The following is a 23,567-nucleotide window of genomic DNA, read 5'->3' on the forward strand; positions in this document are numbered from 1 at the left end:
TCCAGCCTTGACAGCCTTCCCTTCTCCTTTTCTGCAGAGTGGCTCGGGTCAGCGCAGCCAGCCCAGCTCCCTGCAGCCCAAGTCTCAAGCCTCCAAACCTGCCTACGGCAACTCTCCATACTGGACAAACTAAATCCGGAAGAGAGGGGCATGCTGGGGCACGGCTTATCCTGGGCAGGAGAGAACACACGAGCACATATTTGGGAGCCCAGTGCCCTTCCCTAGAATTCCCGAGACATGTGTCAGCCATGCCTCTGTGGGGAGCCTGCCTCCCAGACTGGCTATTGTATGTAATGTATTTATGTATGTATTTGTAAATGTGATAGAAGTCTGGGGGAGTTCGGGGACGGCTGCAGATGTTAGCCAGGTCTGTTCTCCCCATTCAAGCCCCTTCTCCACTGTAGCAAAATAAGTGCCCCCACCCCATCTGCCTTCAGGTCCTCTTCATAGCCTGCACTGCCCAGTGGGCCACTAGGGGCAGTCTCTGGAAGGGCTGGTTCAAGGCTGTTTGGGTATAGGGGTCAGGTACCAATGAAGAATCACGACTTGTCTCACTCCTTTGGAAATTGTTTTCTTTCCTGTGTAATTACTTTATACCCCTGTTTTTGAGAAACTGTTCATTTTGTCATCTGTCATGGTCTCCTTCCACCAAATCTTGATCTGGGAATAGCAGTGATATCCCTCCAGCCAACACAAATATGGGCACCTGTTTGTCTTCAAACAGTGGCTTCTAGTCTGGTCATGTCCCTAGAGACTTACTAGAGACTGGCTGACCATGAAAAAAAATAATAATCTCAGTTGTTCAGCCAGTCAGCTCCCCTTTAAATCAAAGATATCTCCAAGCAACACATCTCCATTCCGGTTGTCTTGAACCAGGTGGGCAACTGTTTCAGGGGTTTTCTCTTGCCCAATCCCCACCTAATAAAGTTCTGAGAGCATGCACGGTCTGTGTGGTGTGACTGAAAGGCAGCTCAGGGCAGAAGCCCTGGACTTCATAGGACTAAAGGAGACCCCACATGGTTGTAGTCTTCTGACACAGGCTCTAAAAGCTTGAAATGGTTTTCCTTTTAACCGGACCGTCTTGGCCCAGATGACAATGGCTGTAAGGAGAGCTAAACCTCCTCACAGGGCCCAGGCCATGTTGATCAAAGTTAACCTGGCTTTTCTTACAGCTCCTTAAGAGACTTAGGGATAGGGCAGCTTGGGACCTTACCTAGAAAAAGGTAAGTGTCTACAAGTAAAATTAGGACTTTTATTAAATAGGGTGATCTGCCTGATCCCTGCTATTAGCAGCAATAAGTTAGTTAGGAAAACAAATGACAGTGAAAATGTTTGCCTAAGGAAAGCAGCAGAGCACCCCTCAGTCCCTCATTGATCTACTTGTATCAGCTTCCGTTTTCAGAATCAAGTTTAACAAATGGCCACGTCTATAAGGAGCTTGAAGGGATTGGGGATACACCAGGGAGGCGAGTTAGAAAGGCAGATTCCCCAGTTGTGGTTTTTGTCTAATTTTTCAGCTGAGCCCTGGCATAATCTGCAAGGTTAACAGTGATATTGAGACCACCTTTTAGTTTTCTTTAACACAAGGTAAAAAAAGAAGAGGGTCATTTCATGGGGAAGTAGCAATACAGGTATTTTATTTCACATTTTATTAGTAGACAGATGGGCAGAAAAAGACAAAATAAACCACTAAAGGGGAAGTCAACACAAAATGCATCAGATAATCTTTTCTCATAAGTTAAACTGAAGAAAAACATCTACAATTTCAGCTAAAACTATTAAAGTCAGGTGTGTCCTGCTGGTTTCAGAATAGTTGAAAATTGCATCTCTGAATCCTTTTAGTTGTAAATGTAAACCTTGTTTATCAGGATGGGAGGGGTGGAGAGTTCATTTTCAGTGGAGAGCTGCACATTTCCCCTTCCGATCGGTTTCTTACAATATGTGCCCCAAACGTAAGGAAACCAGCAAGTAAAGAAGCAGTTTGCCAGGGCAAGTGAAAGAAGGTTTCTACAAAAAAGTCTGAGTAATAGAAAAGAACTCTGGAATGATAAAAGGAGAAGGGGGGAAGACTGAAAGAAGCAACAGCGGAATCATATACTTTCTCCACCCAGCCTCAAAATACACAGAACTGAAGAGCATCCAGTGAGGCCTCAATTAGAATTAAAAGGAATCTAAAAATGCAAGATTTTGAGTTCATGTCACACCAAATAATAAGCACAACTGTACATACATGGTTCCGGATTGAGCCTGAGACCTCTACTCCCAGAAGAAAAAAAAAAAATTACAAACTCAAGTATTTTCCATAGGGATGTGTTCTCAGGGACAGAGCTCTGGAACCAGCCTCTGGGTTTCGTTCAGTCAGTCTAAAATACCAGAATGTCCACCTGCTAGCAAGAGACTTACCCAGTCTTCTGGAACTGATTGTACTCATCAGAGGCAAACCCAGCCCTTGACAGTTAACACCCCAAAGGACTGAAAGGTACAACCTCCACTTGGCGCTCTGGCTCCCTGAGTCAATGTGTAACAGAGGCCAATAGGGCCTGACGGACAGAGCTGTGCAGCAGAGCACCTTCTGCAATGCCAGGGTGCCGGGGCTGCCCTGGGAGTGAGAAGCTTTCGCAGTAAGGGGAATGAAAGGCTTAATTTTAGGGCTCCAAGAGAATAAGACCAAGCTACTGGCTGTAAACTTGCATGGGGGTTTTGGGGGAGGTAAACCAGAGCACTGTGAGAGGCTCTGGCTCCAGAAGATTTGCAGGTTAATCTGGAAGCATTACTTAAAAAGTATGGGGAGTAAAAAGGTAGTTCCAACATCTTTCTATGAGAGTTTGTGATCAGGCAACTTGACAATGTATTTCAAAGCTGCTCTGTTCCATGGATCTGACTGAAATCACTAGATTCTGGGTGCAAGTAGCAACCCTGGCCCTGTGGAGATCATGGAGATCACAGAGATGCTGGGACCAGGCTCAACGGTGTCCCCTAAGAGCCTTAGCTTGTTAAACAGTCCCATTTCATGCCAGACTAAACTTTTAGAGGCCAGGAAGGGCTACTGGGAAGAAGTCATGTGTTTGGGAGTTTGAAGAGTGAAAACCCTGAGATCAGAACGAAGGAGGAGCTAAGGAAGTAAGTGTCACCTACTCTGGCCATCCTAGGATCCCTCCTGCCCCTGTCCCTAATCTGCCCTTTGGTTCTGAGTTACGAGCCAAAGGAGGAGCTGACACTAGTGCCCAGGGGTCTGAAATTGGACTATAGTCAGTCCTTGCTGCATTTGCCTTCTGTAATCTGATTTTACATTATAGCTGTTTCCTCCAAATAATGCCCTCTTACGATATGGTGCGCCCCCATAACAACCAAAAATTACCTTCGAGTTCTGAAGTCCCTGGATGGTGAAGGCTGCTGGATCTCAATATTGACTGAAGCAACATGATTGAGATCTGGAAAATCAAAAGCTGCAGCGAGTGCATCGCAGGAAGATCTAGCCTTATCTGGCCTAAAACCTGCCTGCAGTCAACTCTCTCAGCCTTGTCACAATTTCTATGCACAATTCTGCTTGCACTCCACAGCCTAAGTATGTTGAAAGGGGAAAAAAAATCCAGATCACATCCAATGAAGAAAGTGGTAACTCGTCTCACACACATCCAAGTTTCTCACTATCAGTATAAGCAGCTTGATGAAAACCGAAATCTTAACACATGCACCTAGGATTAATACTGAGTAATTTAAAGTGGCTACTTGAAAAAACCAAAACGTCATGGTAAGAGTGTATTTTTGATGGGAAGGCCATGCTGTTTCCTCTCCCAACAGTGGTCACCAGTAGTTTCAAATTTTTTCCCCCCAGTAGTATCAACCAAACTTAGCATAGTGACTTTTAACTCTTTGTTCCCATCACTAAATCCACCCACGCACACTCGTCCCAACTTCCCCACTTGCCCCACTCCCTGGGGGGAAAAATAACCCTGCCTTTAAAATAAATAGCAACCAAGTGCTCAGTTCTATGTAAAGTATGAATATTTATTTCAGGCTTTCAATCCCAATTGATTTCAAAAAACAAAGTCTGATTTCTCTCCTCAGAGCAGCTGAGGCCTCCATGTTACGATGGTTTCATGGAGATTGAAGGAGCACATTTCATCAGGCTTAGCAGAAAGTCCCTGACGCCCACCATGTCCCAGCCTTAGGAAGGGAAAGAAACAGAATTCACCACCATGGGGCTGAATGAATGCACACACACTAATGTAAATGAGCAGCTAAACCTTGGCAAATTTGCTTTTTTTTTTTTTTTTTCCAAGTTTGTTTTGTGGGTTTAATTCCATTTTCTTTTGCTACCCAGTATATGCAGCGCTTGTGAGCTCCCAACAGGTTCCCAGCTTTAAACACATTCAACCTCTTGAAAGACTATTGAATTCTTCAAGAATCTAAAAACAGACCAAACGTGTTTTGCTGTGAACATTCTGTAGAGACGAAGTGAGGCGGGAGTTTGGGTTGATGTTTTTTTAAAAAAGAATCAATACAGTGATGGAAGGGTAAAGAATGCAAGAATTCAGACATTCTGTGGAGGGTTACTCTCTCTCCATTAAAGGTCCATAAAAAGGAGCAAACTGAGATCCATAAGGGGAGTCAGCAGGAGCTGTGTGTGTTTCCCCACCCGCTGTGAATAGGTTTTTGCTGAGGGGCCATGGCCAGGTCCCCACTTGCTCCCCTCCCTTTGGCCTGAGACGGCAGGGCAGTACAGGGGCACTGAAGGAGCACGTCACGACTCCTCATTCCCAGAATCATCATCATCATAACAGTCGGCATCTTCCTCCTCCTCATCTTCATCATCAATGTCGTCGTCATACAAGTCGTCGTAAAGCAAATCTGAGCTGTTGTCATTGGAAGGCACTTTAGTTTTGATGCAGTATTCCGCCAGGGTTGTGGGGACCTTCACTCCATCCTTTTCTGCTTCGGCCTTAGTGGCTGAAACTTGTTTCCTGAAGGGAGGGTGACAAGAAATGGTTTATGGTAAGTCACTGTTTTGAGACAGATTTATAATTGGCCTTAAATAATCAATATTACTTATGACTCAGCTCTCCAAACTTCAGTATCTGCCTGAAAGCATCTGACAGATACCCTGTACTACACCAAATGCTTTCAACCCATTGGGTACAATTTTGAAGTAAACTTTGACTTTTTAGGGGGGGAAATACACTGTTAACATCGAGGGAGTTTAAAGCAGTGGATCAGTTAATAGCCAGAATCACCTCGTCAGCTGGCTGTCCTCCACTTCATGTAAGGGCCAGTAGGTTGGCGACTAAGAATCAGAACAGGCATTGACTTAGTGGACGGAATGTTGTGCTTTGTTGTTTGCAGGTGTGAAGCACAGGGATAACTACTAGAATAAGAAGACATAATAGAAGGACTAATATCCTAGTTTACTGGGGATAGATCGTAAGATTGCGTATGCGAATAAAAAGTGCCACTCTGATTTAATGTGGGGTGGGGTGCTTAGGGGGTTGGCTAGAGTGTTAAGAGTTTTGGCCTAGTCACCTCACCACCAAACTCATGTGCCCCAACAATTCTTAATTATCCTCTTAATTTTCACTTATAGTAAAATTCAAATGCCTTATGCCAGATTCCAAAGTCTTGCACAACCCACTCTTCCCCACCTGAGACGGAGTCTCGCTCTGTCACTCGGACTGGAGTGTAGTGGCGCAATCTCAGCTCACTGCAACCTCGACCTCCCAAGGTTCAAGCAATTCTCCTGCCTCAGTGTCCCCAGTAGTTGGGATTACAGGCTCCCACCACACTTGGCTAAATTTTATACTTTTAGTAGGGACGGGATTTCACCATGTTGGCCAGGCTGGTCTCAAACTCCTGATCATGATCTGCCCAGCTCAGCCTCCCAAAGTACTGGGATTACAGGCATGAGCCACCGTACCCGGCCACACAACCCACTCTTACATTTTCTCCAGCCCTTCAACACATTCACCCTGGTCTTTTTTTGGTATCTCAGACACACCTTGTTGATTTTTCTGTCTGGACCAGTTGCTCTTCCCCTGCCCCACACATGCCTGGCTCCTTCTTGTCATTTGGAATGAAGGCCTCAGATATTAAGGCTTAAATATCACCTTAGAGAAGGCCTAGCCTCATGACCCAATTTAAAGCAGCCATCTAGTCATTCTTTCACATTATCCACTTAGCACTGTCTAGTATTTTTTGCTTGCTCACTCTTCTGTCTCCACATATTTCAGTGTGAGCGTAAATGTCTTTCTTAGTCCCTTCTATTTCCCCAGTCAGTGCCTAGCACATAGCCTGGCACATAAGAGATGGTGCAATAAATACTGATTGTATGAATGAACAGAACAATAAATTGTTTCCTTCAACAATTATAAAAATTTGAGTCGACTAGACCACTCTTCCTGATCTTCCTAATGTCAATCTCTTAGCTGTGCTTGAAGCTTTTCTTCTGTTGCCTTGCTTTGCATATTGATGGTCCTGAGGCTTCTGGGCTTGTCTCCACACTCAGCATGCTCCCTGGGACATCATCACTATCCCATAATTTTAACCACGACTCCCTTTATGCTGACATCTCTTGGCTTATATAAACAAATACCTTTAGGAAGCCTCTGTCCCGACATTCCATATGCAGAGGTAGACTGCATATGCATTTTCTACCTCTATGGCCAGTTTCTCCCATTTTATGTCTCTGAATAAATGAGCATCGCTTCTTAAAATATAAATCTCACTCCAAAGACCTATTGCTTTACAACTTAAATATCTGTCCTCTCATCCCCATTACTACTGCCTCAGTTCAGTCCATGTTGGTCCCTGGCCAATTTATTTTTTTTGTTTGTTTTTTTTTGAGACAGGGTCGCCCATTGTCACCCAGGCTGGAGTGCAGTGACGCAATCTCAGCTCATTGCAACCTCTGGATTCAGGGCTCAAGCAATCCTCCCACCTCAGACTCCCAATAGCTGGGATTACAGGTATAACCCACCATGCCTGGCTAATTTTTTTGTAAAGATGGGATTTTGCTACGTTGCCCAGGCTTGTCTCAAACTCCTGGGCTCAAACGATTTGCCTGCCTCGGCCTCCCAAAGTGCTGGGATTACAGGCATGAGCCATTGTTTTTTTTTTTTTTTTTTTTTTTTTTTGAGACGGAGTCTTGCTCTGTTGCCCAGGCTGGAGTGCAGTGGCGCGATCTCAGCTCACTGCAACCTCTGCCTCCCGGGTTGAAGTGATTCTCCTGCCTCAGCCTCTGAAGTAGCTGGGATTACAGGTGTGTGCCACTACTCCCGACTAACTTTTGTATTTTTTGGTAGAAACGGGGTTTCACCATGTTGGCCAGGTTGGTCTCTGAACTCTTGACTTCAGGTGATCCACCCACCTCCAAAAGTGTTGCGATTACAGATGTGAGCTACCATACCAGGCAACTGTCTTTTATCAGAACTCGAACAGCATCACCTCTTCCCTCCCAAAAATACTTAAGTGGTATCCCCATCCCTTCTTAGATTAAGAACCATACTCTTTTATCATGACTTCAATGTCTTTGAAGACCCTGGTGCTTCTCTCACTTAATTTTCTAGTATTTCCCACATCAGAATTTACACTCAAACATCTGTAATTCCCTTAACATGTCATGCTATTATACTCCTGTATTTTAGCAAACATGGGTGTTTTCCCTTTTTTCACCTGAAAAAGTATTGGTTATGAGGAATTCTCTCTGCTAGGAAATCTATTACATTATGTATTTCTCCCAATGTATCTTGTTTAGGCTTCTATAGGTATAATACTACATGGTCATTTGTTTTCAAATGCTAATAAAGTGAGCTCCCTAAGGAGACAGGCTATGCCTTAGTGAGTACCTGACACAAAGCTGTTGCTGAGTGTCAGGTACTGTACTAGGTCATTAAGGCACAGATAGGATGAGATAAAGGGGCCCTTAAACAATTAAGAAACACATAGAAGTACCTTGGGAATGTGTGTACAGAAGCTTTCCCATCTTTCCATCCTTAGGACACTCCCACTCCTCTACACTTCTCTAGGATCTTACTATTTCTACTAATTATCTTCAATGTTTGGTACACATCAGTCACCTAGGTGAGATATATATATATACACACACAGATGCCCAAACTCTGTCCTTGTAATCCCATAAAAGACAGTTATCGTTTAGGGACACTTTAAAAGTGATCCCAATGGGCAGACAACTTAGAACTCCTGATCTTCTATTACTTAGCAGTCACCTCATGTGCTTTCCCAGCATTGTTTTAACTTTTTCCATATCACATGGTCTCAAGCCCACTAGATTTTACTCTTATTTGTATAAGCGCCAATGATTAGTAAAATCCTATGCACAGAGGAAGTTTTAACTGTATTTGGGGTCTCTATTTTTAAAAATAAAAATGTAATATCAAGGGGGATTGAGGCCAGGCACGGTGGCTCACAGCTATAATCCCAGAGCTTTGGGAGGCTGAGGCAGGAGGATCACTTGAGGCCAGGAGTTCAAGACCAGGCTGGGCAACATAGCAAGACCTCGTCTCTACAAAAAATAATAATAGAAATTAGCTGGGTGTGGTGGTGCATGCCTATAGTCTTGGTTACTTGGGAGGCTGACGTGGGAGGACTGCCTGATCCCGGGAATTCGAAGTTACCGTGAGCTGTAGTCACACCATTGCACTCCAGCCCAGGCAACAGAGTGAGACCATGTCTGTCTCTTTAATTCCAGCACTTTGGGAGGCTGAGGCAGGTGGATCATGAGGTCAGGAGTTTGAGACTAGTCTGGCCAACATGCTGAAACCCTGTCGCTACTAAAAATACAAAAATTAGCTGGGCATGGTGGTGGGTGCCTACAATCCCAGCTACTCGGGAGGCTGAGGCAGGAGAATCGCTTGAACCCAGGAGGTGAAGGTTGAAGTGAGCCAAGATCATGCTACTGCACTCCCGCCTAGATGACAGAGTAAGACTCCATCTCAAAAAATAATAATTAGAAACAAATAAAAAGGAGGTGGAGGGTAGGGGAAGGGTAGGGTTTGTATTTATTGCAGATGTCTTGGGTACTATTATAAGAACTTGATGTCCTAAGAGATTAAAGGTTGAGCTTTTTTCCATTTTATACAGAGGAAAAAGTAAAAGACCCAAAAAATTATCTGATAAATGGTCCCATGAGTAGATTCCAAGTCCCCTGATTCTTATTCTAGGGCTCTGTTATACCATATATTAGTGTTGCTGATAATGTGGATTTCCGACAGATCCTTGCTGCTATGGTCAATTTTTTTTTTTTTCTTTTTTCTTTTGGAGACGGAGTCTCGCATTGTCGCCCAGCCTGGAGTGCAGTGGTGTGATCTCAGCTCACTGCAACATTCAACTCCCGGGTTCAAGCAATTCTCCTGCCTCAGCCTCCTGAGTAGCTGGGATTACAGGTATGTACCACCACACCTGGCTAATTTTTGTATTTTTAGTAGAGATGGGGTTTCACCATGTTGGCCAGGCTGGTCTCAAACTCCTGACCTCAGGTGATCCGCCTGCCTCAGCCTCCCAAAGTGCTGGGATTACAGGTGTAAGCCACCATGCCTGGCCAGAACCTAGAAGTTCTGGTTCCTAGAAAATCAGGTCTGCTACTGCATTATCTTCTAGTGGCTGTTCTCTTGGTAAATAGCAAAGTTCATTAGGCTCAGGCAGAAACCTTCTCTTCCCACACTATAAATCTAATAGAGGAAAATTATCCTGGAATGGACAGGATATTTAAGTGTGATGTAAACCTTTAGTTCCAGAATATATTTTGGTTTTGTATAATGACTTGAGGTAATTTGGAAAAAAAAAAAAAAAAAGCACCTTACCTAATAATTTCAGCATATTCTTTGTCTTTTCCTTTACTGTCTCTCCATTTCCTGAACATAACTGAAGCATCGACATTGGCTGGGGAGAAGGTGTTGGGCTCATTAAGCAGTGAGATTACACTTAATAGGATAGTCCTAGAAACAGGAAAAAAGGATCAGCTATGAATACCCATATTTACAGTATTTAAAAGTATTCTGCTTTTTAAGAAAGTACAATCAGATTTCAAATTCTCCCTCCCTTAAAATTTTTCTGATACAATTTAATTTGAGACCTTGGGGCAACAGAGACATCATACATTTTTTATTGATGGTTTTCATAAAAGGCATTTAAGAAAAATTAAAAAAAATTTTTTTCCAGTACTAAGAAACAAGCTGCTAACTGGTAGGCAAAGCAGAGGAAATCCGTGATTCTAGTATAAGGGTAATGCACAAAGCATAAAAATGAACTTGATAGAAGGCCCCGTTTCAACTGGTCCCATGTTCCAACCTGCAGAAAGTGGATGTCTTGGAAGCTTTCAAATACCATTTATTTTAAAAATGACAAATTAAATGACATGGGGGAAAAAGCTTAAAATATTTAGTTTCAAGGCAATCTTGATGTGAGAGAGGGTAAAAATTATGCTATTTTATATAAACAGTTTTCTTTTTTTTTTTTTTTTTTTTTTTGAGTTTCACTCTTGTTGCCCAGGCTGGAGTGCAACGGTGTGATCTCAGCTCACTGCAACCTCCACATCCCAGGATCAAGCGATTCTCCTGCCTGCCTCAGGTTCCCGAGTAGCTGGGATTACAGATATGTGCCTCCATGCCCTGCTAATTTTGTATTTTTAGTAGAGAGAGGGTTTCTCCATGTTGGTCAGGCTGGTCTTGAACTCCCGACCTCAGGTGATCTGCCCTCCTCGGCCTCCCAAAGTGCTGCGATTACAGGCTTGAGCCACCACGCCCAACGCTGGTTTTGTTTTGTTTTGTTTTTGACAGGGTCTCTGTGGCCCAGGTTGGAGTGAAGTGGTGCCATCTCAGCTCACTGTAACCTCTGCCTCCTGGGTTCAAGTGATTCTCCTGTCTCAGCCTCCTGAGTAGCTGAGATTACAGGCATGTACTACCACACCTGGCTAATTTTTGTATTTTTAGTAGGGACGGGGTTTCGCCATGTTGGCCAGGCTGGTCATGAACTCCTGGCCTTAAGTGATCTGCTTGCCTTGGCCTCCCAGAGTGCTGGGATTACAGGTGTGAGCCACCGCGCCCGGCCCTATATAACCAGTTTTTATTGTGGCCTCTTAACTTGAAAGACAGTGCTACATACAAATGTATTTTTTCCATACTTGGAAGGAAGACAAAGTAATGCAGGAGAATGGAGGAAAAGCAAAATCCTTCAAACGGAAGAACTAGAGTCTCTGAATAACAGAGACTCTATCTTTATTCAAAAGTATTTACTCTGTACCTACGGTTTGCCAGAGGCACCAAGTGAGATGTTGGATGTACAATGGTGAGCAAGTTAGATGCCATCCCTGGTTTCCCATGGCTTACAAATTCTAGTGGGTGTTAAAAACGGCCAATTTTCATCCACAGATAAAAATTAGACATTCCAAATAATCAGGGAATAAAGTTTATGTTAGAAAGCATAATAGGGGCCGGGTGCGGTGGCTCACACCTGTAATCCCAGCACTTTGGGAGGCTGAGGCAGGCAGGTCATGAGGTCAGGAGTTCGAGACCATCCTGGCCAACATGGTGAAACCCCATCTCTATTAAAAATATAAAAATTAGCCAGGCATGGGGTGGCAGGCGCCTATAATCCCAGCTATTGGGGTGGCTAAGGCAGGCAAGAGAATCACTTGGACCCGGGAGGCAGAGGCTGCAGTGAGCCGAGATCGCGCCACTGTACTCCAGCCTGGGCAACAGAGCAAGACTCCATCTCAAAAATAAATAAATAAATAAATAAAAGCATAATAGGCTCCAAAACTGTTCCAAATTACTCCTAGGCTTTTTCCCCCTAAAAACTACATGCATTAGGAGAAAATGGAAGGAAAAAAGAAATTTCTCTCTTCTCATTGATGAAAGGTTAGAGATTGTGTTGTTGCAAAATACCCTTTTGCTCTGGGCCCCAAGCAAAAAATAAAGAGAGGAAACCAGGCACTTAGATGTTTGAGTTGATGAAAACTTTTCCTTAAAAAGGTGAAGAATTTCTGTTGTATGATTTATATAAGATTATGACAAAGGCATTTTCAAAGAAAACATTTCTATCTAGTTAAAATCCATTGATTGCACATGCTCCTTTCTATTAGGTTAAGGATAACTCCTTGGCCTTCCTCCCTCAAGAGCTTTCTGGATTTCTTCAGTAATTACATTAAAAAGAGTCAAAGAAGGCCGGGCATGGTGGCTCATGCCTGTAACCCCAGCACTTTGGGAGGCCGAGGCAGGTGGATCACAAGGTAAGGAGATCGAGACCATCCTGGCTAACACGGTGTAACCCCATCTCTACTAAAAATACAAAATATTAGCTGGGCGTGGTGGTACATGCCTGTAGTTCCAGCTATTGAGGAGGCTGAGGCAGGAGCATTGCTTGAACACGGGAGGCGGAGCTTGCAGTGAGCTGAGATGGCACCACTCCACTCCAGCCTGGGTGACACAGCGAGACTCTTGTCTCAAAAAAAAAAAGTCAAACTCATCAAGACGGAAAATGAATGGACATCTTAGAAGTGCAAGAAAAATACGGTAGACCTTTACATAAAGGTTTCTCCAAAAGAAAACACTTAAAATCTATTAGGAAGATAAAAAGGATAAGGACGAAGTATGTTATAAACAGGTAGTTGGCCAGGCTGTTCTCAAACTCCTGGGCTCAAACAATATTCCTGCCTTGGACTCCTTAAGTACTGGGATTTCAGGTGTGAGCCACTGCTCCTGGTTAGAAAAACAGTGTTTTATAATTTTTATTTATTTATTTTTGAGACGGGGTTTCGCTCGTCGCCCAGGCTGGAGTGCAATGGTTGGATCTTGGCTCACTGCAACCTCTGCCTCCTGGGTTCAAGCGATTCTCCTGCCTTAGCCTCCCGAGTAGCTGGGATTACAGGCACGTGCCACCACGGTCGGCTAATGTTTTACATTTTTAGTAGAGATGGGGTTTCACCATGTTGGCCAGGGTGGTCTCGAACTCCTGACCTTGGGTTATCCACCCGCCTCGGCCTCCCAAATTGGGGGATTACAGGCATGAGTCACCTTGCCCGGCCAGAAAAATAGGTTTAATTGTCTAGATCAGTACTGTGTACTAACAACTTTCGATGATGATGATAATGTATAACCTATGCTGTGCAATATAGTAACCAGTAGCCACATGCAGCTACTGAGCACTTTGAAATGTATCCTGCACAAATGAGGAAGTGACTTCTAATATATACTTATTTATTTAAAGAGGGTCTCACTATGTTGCCCTGGCTGGAATACAGAGGCTATTTATAGGCGTGATCATAGCACACTACAGCCTCAAACTCCTGGGCTGAAGGGATACTCCTGCCTCAGCCTCCCAAGTAGCTGGGACTACAGGTGCATGCCACTGTGCCAGGCTAGTACTTAATTTTAATTCAAATGTAAAAAGCCACATGTAGTTAGAAGCTACCACATTGGACAACACAGATGTAGATGAATCCTATTACCTGAATTAAGAAAAAATTTTCCCACAAATAGTTTCCCCAAGTTGGTTTTCTTACATCTTGTATATTAAGACAGTGTATATATTGGGAAACAAATTTTTAAATGGTAAATCATCCATATCTAACAAAATGAGAAATTCTAATTCCACGTCCTCCTAAGTTAAAAACCAGGATGTTTTAAGATGCACTGAGTAATATAGCAGACTAATATAGTGGTAACTGTCAACCCAGTAAGTTTTCTTCTGTCTGAAGAGCAGAATCTTTTTCTTTTTCTTTTTCATATGGGGAATAATTTCCTTCTCCTACTATTGTGCCACACCTCCCATACAAACAACCTCCTACCCACAGCAGTAGACATAAGACCAAGCAAGTGCTGCAAGGATTCCATCCCTTTTGTTATGGTGATGCATTTGAGGTATGCATGTGACCTAACCTGGGCCAATCAGAAGCCTGGTGGGAACTATTCTTGATTAGATGGAGAACTGTGAGAATAAGGAAAGCTGAGAGAATTGGTCTCAGGCAGATGGATGGATGTGAACTGGAAAAAACTAAACTTCTGAGATAATACTGTTGGAATACACAAAACTGAATTTGAATTTAAGAACTATTTCAGGCCAGGTGCGGTGGCTCACACCTGCAACCCCAGTACTTTGGGAGGCTGAGGCAGGCGGATCACCTGAGGTTGGGAGTTCAAGACCAGCCTGACCAACCAACATGGTGAAACCCCGTCTTTACTAAAAATACAAAATCAGCCAGGTAAGTTGGCACATGCCTGTAATCCCAGCTACCTGGGAGGCTGAGGCAGGAGAATTGCCTGAACCCGGGAGGCGGAGGCTGCAGTGAGCCAAGATTGTGCCATTGCACTCCAGCCTGGGCAACAAGAGTGAAACTCTGTCTTTAAAAAACAAAAACAAAAAAACTATTTCAACTGCTAGCTCATTTTTTTGTTTAAAAAAATGAGTTTAAGTGTTTAAAATCCTTATTCATTTACTGTATTTTCTCAGGAGAAACAAGAGGTTGGACTAGCAAAATAGACCCTGAGGGTTCATCATCCCCAGACTCTCGGTTCCTATAAAGAATAACTGTACTACCCTTTGCTTCCCCCGCACCCCACAAGAACACACTGGTGCACTACCCTTCTCTACTCCACATCTGGAGGAACAGATCTGATCTCAGTCCAGCAGAATACATGTTTAACATTTATTATAACAAAGAATAGGCCTAGAGGGAATTTGGGATAAGAATGAGGGCCAGAGAGTTCTTAGTATCTGTGGTTCATTACACAATTCCCACCACCACCATTCAAGGAGTTAGGGATACTCCCAGAAAAAAATGTGCTCCTTCTGCCCCTCTTTATGCCACAGCCAGGGAATAAGATAGGTCTTTTCAGGATAGAGGATCTAGGCCAAAAGAGAAAAATGCTAAGAAGAGAAAGGAAACACAGAAAAAAAGGACAGGCAAAAGCACCTCACTTTACAGTCTTCAGGTTCATATTTCAGATCCTTACGCCTGCTTCAGTATCTTTGGTCAGAGGTTATTTAGCTATCTTTTTTTGAATAAAACGTAAGTTTGTAAACAATAAAAACCCTCAAAGAAAATGAATACCAAACACATCATATATTATATTACAGACTAGCCAACAGCAAATCAATTGTGAAGCAAAACTCCATCTCAAAAAAAAAAAAAAAGAAAAAACCCTAAGCTTACTTCACTCCATAATCATGGGCAAGCATGCATGTATGCACATGTGCACACACACACATGTACACGCAGGTTGATTTATATATTGAGTTTTATAGACCCAGCACAATGTGATGACAGTTGATGTATGAAGTCCAGTTCTCTGGAGCCAAACCTAAATCCTGCATATTGTTACTACCACCCTTACTGACTGAGGGTTCTACCGTGACCTTTCTAGTTGTCAGGGGTCCTTAAAATCTCTCATTTCCGCTCTATCAAACGATGGGCCAGTAACTGCAGATGACTAGTTAAAGCTCAGTCCTCATTACATGTTTCAACATGGGGGAAGGATTTAAAGAGGACATCATGACAAAGAAGCCTGTGATGACAGGGAAAAGAGGGCAACTGATGGTAAAATAGAGTAGCATAATGGGTTTACATTATTAGAAAGTTTCTCTTTAGGCTGCTAAAGCAACCAACAACAAATACAACACCTTCTTCTGTGCAGTGCTGTACTGATACATCCCTGAGAATGCAAGGTAGGAATAAAAGTACAGTTTTTAAATGCCCAAATTATGTATCATTTGCAGAGAATGGAATTGGCAAGTTGAGGGCAGTGGGACCCCATGCGTAAAAACCAAGGAAGCAAATAAATAAAACCACACTGTTCCAGAATTGGGTTTAAAAGAGCTTTAGGAACAGCATGGTTATGCCTGTTTCCCCTGACCCTGCCTACTTTGGCACCCAATGCTAGGGGTGATGTCTCTGGCTCTCTGTTCTTAAGACCAGACAGAAAAATATCCTACCCCACTTCTGAGACAGACTCTTTTATACCAAACAACAGCCTCTCTTGATTGGGTTAATAAATTGGGTTTCATGCTATATTTTTGAAAGTGAAAAAGAAAACATTAGGTATGCCTCTTTCAACATAAAGCAAATCCACACCAAAACCACTTCACTATCCCAGAGCCTATAGCAGATATGACAGGTAGTTCTGGGGATGGTGTCTCAGAGAAAGCAGCTGTGAACTCTACAGCAAAGTCTGAGGGCTTTGCTACTCCCACTCCCACCCTACCCTATCCCCAAAGCTCCCACATCATTCTAGACAAATCATGTATTAAGGTACATTTTGTTTCCTCCATCAGGAAGAGGCATGATGCTGTGAACTTCTAATCAAAGACATGTGGCAACTCTCAACTCCACTCTTGCTGACAAATGCCAAAACTTTCCACTTCAGGAAGAAACCCTCCCCACCACCTCCAGCCCCACCAATTTAATCCTGGGCCTCTGGGAGGAGGAGGTCTGTGGAGGTTTGCTTTCAAAAGAAGTATGCTGGCTTTCCCAAGAGGTAGCAAACTACTGAGACTTTAGTGAACACTAGTTGGCTGATTCTCTGCATCCCTAAAATTCTTCCTTTTCAGGTTGGCTAACTCACTACTCACCAGATCTGATAATACAGACTGACTCAGGCTCTTGAAGGTAACTAGAGTCCCTTACTCTTCTTCAAGTTACAAAAGTGCTCCATTTGCCACTTTATGTTATAAATATTGTCCACTGAGGTGCTGAACAACAGTCTTGAGTACACGTGGTTATGGAGAAGAAAACCAAAACGTGAATATGGAATCACTTTCAGATGCCAGTGAGAGGCAGCAGACAAGACTCCAAAGCAGGATAAGATGAACCCTATGCCATCTCCACTGCTGTCTTACTACAGCCACCCATAAACTGGACATGGAGCCCAGAACCCTTAGACAGTTGCTGGCCCTAGATAATTTAGCAGCAGAGGTACAAGAGGAAAAATAGTAGCCCATTTTCACTACATCTTGTATCTTCCCTCTTAATATTTCAGTGCCATAAATGACCTGTCAGAAAATATAATAGTGTACTACTTTAAAACCCCCCTTGTCTCACAATGAAGTGAACAGAGAAACAAAAGGGATAAGGAAAAGTATTCCACATCTGCTCATTAGGTAGTGCTTTCCTGATTTCCGCTCAGAGTTCTGAGCACTACCAGGTATTCCAGACAGATGAGGTTCCAAAAAGTGTACAAAACATCCCACAGCCCCTGAAAACACCAATAAGATCAAAATGTTGAAGGACTACCCAATGATTACATAGAACTAAGTGATAAAAAGTCTAAGAAGATGAACAATTTCCAACGCAAATACCTTGTAGAGCTGCGTGTGAAGATGTTAGTTGTAATTCCAAATAATTAGTTGTAGTTGGGAAGCTTCTAAACAAAGCAGCATAAAGCCAGCGAAAACAATCTTGATTTTGAGTTTGGGGAATGTCCCTAAATTGTGGCTCAGGTGGCCTGGGGACTCAAGAATGAGAAAAAAATGATGCTAGTACCTCTAAAGTAACAAAGGCAGCTTCAGATGGGCAGGTAAGTATAAAAGGAATCCTCTGCCTCCAAAAGACTGGGTTACATGAGAAGTAGGCCTATGTTAAAACAAAAAAATGTTCATAATATTTTAAGCTGAGATAAGGCAAATGACATCATTTGCATGTAAATGCAAGAGAAGTAAAGGATAAAAATCCTGAATTCCCGTGGGTGGTAGCAATACATTATCCAGATAGGCAGCATAAAAATGCAATGAGGAAAATCTTGTTTGGGGCTTTGTATTTGAGGAAAGGGGAAGCCTGTTTTCTCAAATAGGGAGGGGGTGTAAGCATTTGATTCAACATTCAACCATCAAAACCAAGAATCACCAGTATCGTAGCTACCACTTCCTCTAATCTAGGGTTACTACTAGTCCTGAAAATCCATGCACCAGAATCATTATTATCAAAGGATAACTGGGGATTTTTTTGGGTGCAATTTTTTCAACAAATCATCCAAAACATCTTTAAAAACCTTTTATACCCTGTAATCCCAGCACTTTGGGAGGCCGAGATGGGCGGATCACGAGGTCAGGAGATCAAGACCAGCCTGGCTAACACAGTGAAACCCCGTCTCTACCAAAAAAGACAAAAAACTAGCCGGGCGAGGTGGCGGGCGCCTGTAGTCCCAGCTACCCGGGAGGCTGAGGCAGGAGAATGGCGGGAACCCGGGAGGCGGAGCTTGCAGTGAGCTGAGATCCGGCCACTGCACTCCAGCCTTGGCGACAGAGCGAGACTCCGTCTCAAAAAAAAAAACCTTTATACATATTGTCTAATTATAATGTCAAAATAATGTGCTACAGTTACTTCTGAAGACATAGCACCCTCAAACATGCTCTTGAGTAATATAGAATACATAAAACACAGATTTTTTTTTTTTTTTTTGAGATGGAGTTTCACTCTTGTTGCCCAGGCTGGAGTGCAGTGGCACAATCTTGGCTCACTACAACCTCCGCCTCCCAGGTTCAAGCAATTCTCCTGCCTCAGCCTCCTGAGTAACTGGGATTACAGGCATGCACCACCACGCCCGGCTAATTTTGTATTTTTAGTAGAGACAGGGTTTCTCCATGTTGGTCAGGCTGGTCTCGAACTCCCGACCTCAGGTGATCTGCCCACCTCGGCCTCCCAAAGTGCTGGGATTACAGGCATGAGTCACTGCGCCCAGCCTAAAACTCAGAATTTTTAATACTAATTTAAAATTGAGTCTATTGAGATAATTCATGTATACATAATTTGCTATGTAGGACACTTTTCCCCTCAAAAAAAGAGTGTATTCTCAATTATAGAGTATCTCAAAAACAGTTCAAAGCAATTATTTCAGTTATTTTCCTGTATTTAACACCCAAGATAAATTATGTACTACTTGAATTGGTTATGATACAGGCATCTAGTAATTATGTCTCCTTGTAGCAAAATGAAATAAACATGAGGAACTAAGAAATGTGCTTCTCTTCAGATAGCAAATGACTGCTTCACATTAGACCCAAAAAATTCCTTGAAAATATAGCTGCAACCCAAGCCAGTCAGGTAATATCCACCATTCTAGTAGGTTTACATGCGTTATTCACTTAAATTTTATCAACAACCTACTGAGGTAGGTATTATTCTTGTATAGATAAGAGATCCAGAAGGCTGGGTGTAGTGTGAGCACCTGTAATCCCAACACTTTGGGAGGCTGAGGCAGGGGGATCACTTGAGTCCATGAGTTTGAGACTAGCCTGGGCAACATGGTAAGACCCCATCTTTACAAAAAAATTTTTTTAATTAGTCCAGGTGCTCTGGGGCACACCTATAATCTGAGCATTTTGGGATGCCAAGTGGATTGCCTGAGCGCGGCAGTTTGAGACCAGCCTGGGAAACCAAGCAAAATCCCATCTCTCTACAAAAAAAATACAAAATATTGACCAGGCACCATGATGCACACTTGTGGTCCCAGCTACCTGAGAGACTAAGGTGGAAGGATCGCTCAAGCCCGGGAGGTTAAGGCTGCGCTGAGCCGTGACCGCGCCGCTGCATGCCAGCCTGGGCGACAGAGCAAGATCCTGTCTTTAAAAAAAAAAAAAAAAAAGAAATATAAGAAAAAAAAATTCAGAGGGATGATGGTTGTCAAGGTGAGATGTAACACATTTATTTGAATTTAAAAAGAAAGTAACATTTTTTCTGTCTTAAAAAATATATTGGTAAGATGTGCTGAAATCTTTAATATATCTATTTTCTCAACTCTTTATCAACAGTCATTTGATACATCTTGAAGAGCTTCTTTTACAAGTCAGGAAGCTTCCAATTCTTCACTTTTGATAAACCTGGAGATTCTTATCAAGTTACTAGTTTTTGTATCAGTAAAAATGTTTAACAAATGATTGAATAAACCAATAAAGGGGGAAGAATAGTATCAATCCATGCAGAAGAATTCAAAATAATTTATATAGATACCTTGGCTTCACGGAGGTATAGCCACCCTCTCCTTAGTTGTGGGCTATGCATATGACTTCCTTCCAAGGAGTACAGAATGAAAAGTTCAGGAGAGAGCAACTTTATAGTGGAGAAAAGCTAAACACATTATCTCAGGCAGCTGATGAAACGTATCCCATCAGGAAGGACAAGCCACACTGATAGTAAGTACTTCAGATATGACATAATGAAAATGGCACATTACTTCTCTGGTCTTTCTTCCCCAAACCTATAACCCTAGACTAATCATGAGAAAACACATAAGAAAAATCTCAACTGGGGAACATTGTACAAAATACCTGATCAGTACCCCCCAAAACTGTCATCAAAAACGAGAAAATTTACAGTCAAGAGTTGCTTAATAGCTAGGTATGGTGGCATACACCTATAGTCACAGCTACTTGGAAGGCTGAGGCGAAAGGCTCACTTGAGCCCAGGAGGTACAGGCTGCAGTGACCTGTGATCGCACCACTGCACACCAGTCTGGGTGACAGGGCAAGACACTGTCTTAAATATGAGAGACGGAGAAAGAGAGAGAGACAGAGAGACAGAGACAGAGAGAGAGGAGTTGCCTATGGAGACATGACTATTAAATATAATGTGATGAGCAAGGCACAGTGGCTCATGCCTATAATCCCAGCACTTTGGGAGGTCAAGTAGGGAGGACTGCTTGAGGCCAGGAGTTTGAGACCAGCTGGGCAACTTAGTAAGACCCCATCTCTAAAAAAATTTAAATACATATACGTATACACATACATATATACATATATATTTATACATATGAAAGATTTTGGAGCAAAACGACGACAGGTAAAAACCAAGGAAATGAGAAAGGGTATGAACTTCGGTTAGTAAAAATGAATTAACATTATTTATTAACTGCAACCAATGAATGATACTAATGTTAGATGGTAATAAAGAACCAAAGTATAACTAGGATAAGGTAAGAGTAGGGATTCAGGCTTGAATATCTATTCCTAAGTGAACATAGGGAAATGAGAATCATATATATTATGGTTTAGTAAATACAGCTCTTCAAAATGATGCATACATATTTCTTAAAGCTCTAGCTGAAGACAAAACAACCGAATATAAGAAAGATGATTTTTTACATGTTAAAAGACAATACGTAATTTTATTTCACTAGGGGCAAACACAATAAGGAGATTAAGAATAACTCCAAAACCAGATTCTTCCTTATGTAACACCTTACCTCACATTCTGAGTAGGATTCCACCTTTCAGAAGGCAGTTCTCCACTCTGTGGGTCATCTACAGGCGGATGAAGAATTGAAATGCATACATCTCCATTCTACGAGACACAAACATTACATTCAGTAAATACTCAAAAAGTGATGTACAAAAAGGGACATTGGTTCTAAAGTTTCTTTTATTCCTAGAAACTGTTTTTCCATCAAAGGAGAAAACAATTCTGCTTTTTATGTTCAACATCAAAGATAAATAATAATTAAGCATTTTTTAAATATAATATTTATTTTGACCAATCTCCAAGGTATATTTTCTAGTGAGAAGACTTACTATTCCTATAGTACAATCCTGATAAAAAACTGACTGGGGCTGGGTGCGGTGTCTCACGCCTGTAATCCTAGCACTTTGGGAGGCCAAGGCGGGTGGATCACCTGAGGTCAGGAGTTTGACACCAGCATGGCGAAACCCGTCTCTACTAAAAATACAAAAATTGGCTGGGTGTGGTGGCTCACACCTGTAATCCCAGCACTTTGGGAGGCCAAGGTGGGTGGATCATGAGGTCAGGACTTCGAGACTAGCCTGACCAACATGGTGAAACCCCATCTCTACTAAAAATACAAAAATTAGCCGGGCGTGGTTGTGCACCCCTGTAATCCCAGCTATTCATGAGGCTGGGGCAGGAGAATCGCTTGAACCCGGGAGGCGGAGCTTGCAGTGAGCCGAGATAGTGCTCCAGCCTGGGCAACACAATGAGACTCCATCTTTAAAAAAAAAAGACAAACATAATAAATCAAGATTCAATTGTCTTAGAAGCAACCAAATAGATATCCCTTTGTTTTCAGATATATCTGTGCACCTAGAGTACATAAAAAGGAAGAAAAAAATCTAACCTTGCTTAGTATCTACTCAGATAGATGCTATATCAATAACCATGGCTTATATAAACCAAAAATATGCCTCACAGCAAATGTTAACATCCTCAAGATATGGTTAGAATGACTTCCCACTATGGCTATTATATTTTGCTTCATAAATTTATACAACTTAATCCACAAGTACATTTAGGTTAATTCATACACATAGGGATTGCCTACCATATGCAATACAGAACACAATTCAATAGAAAAGACAAAGTTGGGTAAAATATAGTGACTTATCTCTTGGGAGTTAGCCTAACATGGAAGGTAAGATTTATTTATTTATTTTATTTCTTTCTGTTTTTAGAGATAGGAGTCTCACTATGTTACCTAGGCTGTAGTGCAGTGATTATGCATAAGCACAATCACGGAGCACTGCAGCCACTAAATCCTGGCCTCAAGTGATCCTCCCACCTCAGTAGTCCCATAGCTGGGACTCTAGGGTGTGTTACTACACATGACTCAAGATTTACATTTTTAAAAAACTGGAGGTATAACTACATAAAGTACAAAAATCTTACATATACAACCCAAATTTAGACACATAGAAACTATACGAATATATATGTAACCATTATCAATATAAAACATTTTAAAAATAAAATTAATTCAAAATATTATATTCTAAAACACTGCCTTATGGTTAGATACCATAAGGCATGTAAAAAGTTACTACAGAAAAAAGGAGAGAGAGGCTGGGCACGGTGGCTCACACCTGCAATACCAGCACTTTGGGAGGCCAAGGTGGGCAGATCACAAGGTCAGGAGTTCGAGACCAGCCTGGCCAAATATGATGAAAAACCCCCGTCTCTACTAAAAATACAAAAATTAGCTGGGTGTGGTGGCACCTGTAATCCCAGCTACTCAGGAGGCTGAGGCAGGAGAAGAATCCCTTGAACCCGGGAGGCAGAGGTTACAGGGAGCCAAGATCGCGCCACTACACTCCAGCCTGGGCGGCAGAGCGAGACTCTGTCTCAAAAAAAAAAAAACCAAAACCAAAAATAAAAAGAGAGCCGGGCGTGGTGGCTCACGCCTGTAATCTCAGCACTTTGGGAAGCCACGGCGGGTGGATCACCTGAGGTCAGGAGTTCAAGACCAGCCTGACCAACATGGAGAAACCCCATCTCTACAAAAAATACAAAATTAGCCAGGCGTGGCAGTGCATGCCTGTAATCCCAGCTACTTGGGAGGCTGAGGCAGGAGAATCACTTGAACCTGGGAGGCAGAGGTTGCGGTGAGCCGAGATTGTGCCATCGCACTCCAGTTTGGGCAACAAGAGCAAAATTCCATCTCAAAAAATAAAAAAGAAAAGAGAAACTTGGTATATTTGGGCAGTGAATGCATGGAAGGTGGGGTGGAAGATAAAAGGCTTTGTTGTTGAGGAAGCTTTGAGATGAGCTTTCCTTTAACAGTAACAATTTAAACAACCTATGGGAAATGTAGAAATGAGTTCTTCTGGCCGGGTGCGGTGGCTCA

At 42.6% G+C, this 23,567-nt stretch overlaps 2 protein-coding genes across 4 annotated transcripts in view; one reads left to right on the plus strand and one right to left on the minus strand.

Moving 5' to 3' along the window:
• UBAP2 (ubiquitin associated protein 2) overlaps positions 1 to 940 on the plus strand; it is a 135,421-nt gene extending 134,481 nt beyond the window's left edge. For both annotated transcript variants that reach the window (XM_025358750.1, XM_025358749.1), the window contains exon 29: positions 38 to 940. In XM_025358750.1, coding sequence (XP_025214535.1) covers positions 38 to 133 — 96 coding nt within the window. In that variant the 3' untranslated portion in view covers positions 134 to 940. The remainder of the gene's footprint in view (positions 1 to 37) is intronic.
• A 672-nt stretch (positions 941 to 1,612) lies between these two features.
• Positions 1,613 to 23,567, minus strand: part of UBE2R2 (ubiquitin conjugating enzyme E2 R2) — a 114,399-nt gene continuing 92,444 nt past the window's right edge. The window contains exons 3-5 of one of the 2 annotated variants that reach the window (XM_025358751.1): positions 21,180 to 21,277; positions 9,813 to 9,947; positions 1,617 to 4,964 (exon numbers count right to left, since the gene is read on the minus strand). In XM_025358751.1, coding sequence (XP_025214536.1) covers positions 4,745 to 4,964; positions 9,813 to 9,947; positions 21,180 to 21,277 — 453 coding nt within the window. In that variant the 3' untranslated portion in view covers positions 1,617 to 4,744. Of the gene's footprint in view, positions 4,965 to 9,812; positions 9,948 to 21,179; positions 21,278 to 23,567 lie in introns of both variants that reach the window. The other variant, XM_025358752.1, reaches the window with a different exon arrangement.

The sequence above is a fragment of the Theropithecus gelada genome, chromosome 15, assembly GCF_003255815.1.
Source record: "Theropithecus gelada isolate Dixy chromosome 15, Tgel_1.0, whole genome shotgun sequence".
NCBI classification, from domain to species: Eukaryota; Metazoa; Chordata; class Mammalia; order Primates; family Cercopithecidae; genus Theropithecus; species Theropithecus gelada.